We start from the raw sequence: 3,224 nt of genomic DNA, 5'->3' as shown, positions 1-3,224 counted from the left end.
CATTTGGACTTTTAGCGGTATATCGGTGTTGTTTTATTTCGTTTGTGCGCTCTGGCACGCTTATGATGACCCGGTCATGCCACATGCGCTGAAGGTGAAGTGCCATCGAACACTTCGTGCGAAGCAGTACACTACGCGCGGCAGCGGCGACGACGACGAGAATCATCCGTGTCCCATATCCGATTGGATCCGTCTCGGGACAGGCTAGGGCCACACGCCCGCGCCTCATCAATGGATCCATGATCCGCGGCAGAGGCCAGAGCCTGAGGCTGAGCGCCGACGGCGCGTGTGCGACCTGCTCTCGCATCGATGGATGATGCGCCAGCGGCAATAGCAAGAGCGATCATGCCCCGGTCATGCATGCGCATACAAAGGTCAAAGGACAAAGCCGGCGCGCGGCGGGGGACTCTCCTTCACTGCTCGCGCGCGAGACTCTTACGCCTGATCGGGGTTGGCCGCAAACAGAACAGGCAGCAGCGGGATGGCAAGCAGTGCAAGGGCAGCGACACCCGCGGGATGGCAAGCAGTGCAAGGGCGCACTCGCTTTAAAGATGCCCTGCAGGCATATTCAAGATGCGTTGCGTTTTCCCTATTGAAAGTCGCGACAAATGTCCCTCGTCCAGCCTGCAGCATGGCGAGGCGCGAGAGCGCAACGCGGTCGCGGTGGCGCACCGAGAGGGGCCGCCTGGCCACCGCTGCCACGGCGCCGCACGGACTTCACCCACTTTCGCGACTGTGGCCATCCAACAGTCTGCCGGCGCGGCGGGCGCATTCGAATGCGCCGGCCGCGCCGGCAGACTGCCAGTGCTTGCTATCCCGGGCGCACGTCAGCCGCGAGGACAGCGCTGCATCGCCGCCACAGCAACGCCTCCCCCGCATGGCCGCCGCCAGCAATGCCGCCGCCAGCCGCCGCATCCAGCCGCCGCCACCAGCTGGCAGCTGCCGCCAGCACTGCAGCGACAGCTCTCTGCTGCCCAGGCGCCGCCGCGGCCACGAGTGTCACCGCCACGTCCCACGAGTGCCACCGCCGTCAGCGTCGCCATGGCCACTGCCGCCGCCAGGGGGGCGAGAGAGGGGCTCCATATGTGTGTATGAGGTGTGTGTCTGGAGGCTGTCGCTTCCTGTACAGGAAACGCAGGTATTTCGAATACCAAACGCGCTTATAGTTGCAGGGCATCTTTAAGAAAACAGGATTGCGTGGCACGCCGCCGTTTCTAAGCCTTTCCACAGCCCTCATCCACCCCGCGCCGTGGTTTCTTAGCTCCGGCCGGGCGGGGCACTCAATCAAGCCAGAGCGCCGGCCCGAAGGATTTTTAGGTATTAAAGCTGCGGAGCCGGAGGTATTAAGCTGCGGTCCGCGAGGGCGATGCCAGAGTCTGCCGCCGAGTCGGCTCTCTGGATGACGGGAAGACGCACACACGCCTCCATCCACTCACTCCACTCAGAAGACAGAACTCCGCAGACTTGAAAAGTGACAAGTGCGCGCGCCGCAGCGCGAAGAGAAATTTTGAGCTTCAGCTGGGGCTCCCGTTCACACTCGTGACTGGCCTTTTCTCGGGGCCGCGCCTGCGGCGCGCCCGCGTGGTTTCTTAGATTTTCGCGGAAATCGCTTGGTAGGGTTTCTTGATGGTAAGGTTTCTTAATGCCCGCAACCCACTGTACAAGGGCCTACGCAACCCCGCCTCTTTTCTTTTTAGTAAACTCGTTTTCTCCAAGTAAGCTAAAAGTACGTACAAGGGACATTCTGCAGAGATGCAGGGAGGAGCTCAGCCTTGGGAGGAGCCCAGGCAAGAAAGCACGACGGCGGAGAAGGCGTCGGGCGGCGCCTCGATCGACGTCGAGACACCGGCGAGCTTTGTGAGCTCCCGCAGCTCCTTGATCGTGAAGGCCGCCTGCAGCACGCCCCGCCGGCCGAGGATCGCAACCTGCCGCACCGCGGACGCGAATTCGCGGACGCGCGCAGGGCGCAGCGCCTCCACCGACCGCCCGCTCGCAGACCGCGAGGTGCACCGGCCTTTAAGCCCGCCGGGCCAGAGAAAAGAGAAAGGCGCCGCCAGTTCAACGCCATTATAAGGGACACTTCTGTCATGTCATGTATGTATGTATGTAGGAAGGTGAAGAACAGTCAGGCTCGGACTGGACACCAACGCGGTATGGGTGGACGCTGGACAGATGATGACGGCACGCACGAGCGACACACAGACACAAACAGGCTCACAAGACACACACCACAGCCAGCGAGCGGGCTGCCACACACCCTGAGTAGGCGTACACATAACTCAAGGCGACATCCTCCCTGTCGCCCCCCCCAGCACTCCAAGGTGCCAAGAGAACAAACAAGGGCACAACAAACAACAGACGGCAGGAAGTAACATGTGAGACTAGAGCAGACCGCTCCGCCTCTAGCAATCTCGCCGGCCGGCGAGGCACGGACGAGACCGTGTGTGGGTCTAGTGAGGTGTCTATGGACGCCCTCCTCACAGGCTAGCGGCCTACTGCTAGCCCTAACTCGCACTCAAGGGAGATGTCAGTTCATTGGACGATGGAGAAAAAGAAAACAAATCAAATCAACTGTGTGTAGGCGGAGCTGTGGAGCACACCGAGCTGTGGGCACACGGCTGGTGGAATTGCTGCGCGTAGCACACCGAGCACACCGGGGCGACAGGACACCTGCGTGATGCCGGTCACCCTTGAGGCGATCGACATCTCATTGCCCTTTATTTTGTCGGCATGGCCGCCGTCGGCATCATCTTCTGGGCTCGCGGCGGCGGCGATGGCGGTGGGCAGGACGAAGCAGAATCTTTCTTCCTCGCTCGCGGGCCGCAGTATGCGCTGGCCAGCGGTAGGGCTTTCGCTCTTTGTCTCCAACGTAGGGTCGGAGCACCTCCTGGGGCTCGCGGGCTCGGCATCCCAAACCGGCGTCGCTTGCGCCTACTTTGAGTGGTCGGCCGCGCTCCACCTTCTTCTGCTCGGCTGGCTATTTGCTCCGGTCTACTCAACAGGGAGGAAACATCAAATAAAAAACGCCGGGCGTTGTGAACGCGGCTCAAAGCACGCCGACGAGCTGTCGACTGGTGTGAGCTGTTTAAACAAAGCAGCAGCCCGCGAATTCGCGCCGACATGTTCTCCCTCGGCATTTCTCACAACCCTCTTGTGCGATGGCGGACAGCGTCGGGCCGGCGCTCTGACGGTGTGTGCTCAGCGCAAACGGCCGCCTCGACCGA

At 61.6% G+C, this 3,224-nt stretch overlaps 2 protein-coding genes across 2 annotated transcripts; one reads left to right on the top strand and one right to left on the bottom strand.

The window, feature by feature from the left end:
* Positions 1–1,747: 1,747 nt before the first annotated feature.
* On the bottom strand, positions 1,748–2,535 carry EMIHUDRAFT_447160 (hypothetical protein). Its single transcript, XM_005781067.1, has 2 exons — positions 2,111–2,535; positions 1,748–2,047 (listed from the first exon to the last, which is right to left on the bottom strand). Exons 1-2 carry the CDS (start codon positions 2,274–2,276, stop codon positions 1,767–1,769), a joined length of 447 nt encoding a protein of 148 aa, XP_005781124.1. The 5' UTR covers positions 2,277–2,535; the 3' UTR covers positions 1,748–1,766.
* Positions 2,536–2,677: 142 nt separating this feature from the next.
* On the top strand, positions 2,678–3,188 carry EMIHUDRAFT_254062 (hypothetical protein; the record flags this gene model as incomplete). Its single annotated transcript, XM_005781066.1, has 2 exons — positions 2,678–3,066; positions 3,170–3,188. The coding sequence occupies 2 exons, from the start codon at positions 2,678–2,680 to the stop codon at positions 3,186–3,188; spliced, it is 408 nt and encodes a 135-aa protein (XP_005781123.1).
* Positions 3,189–3,224: the final 36 nt, after the last annotated feature.

Source organism: Emiliania huxleyi, assembly GCF_000372725.1.
Source record: "Emiliania huxleyi CCMP1516 chromosome Unknown EMIHUscaffold_2073, whole genome shotgun sequence".
NCBI classification, from domain to species: Eukaryota; Haptophyta; order Isochrysidales; family Noelaerhabdaceae; genus Emiliania; species Emiliania huxleyi.
Note: the sequence above shows the minus strand (reverse complement) of the source record. Positions and strands in the feature narration are given on the sequence as shown.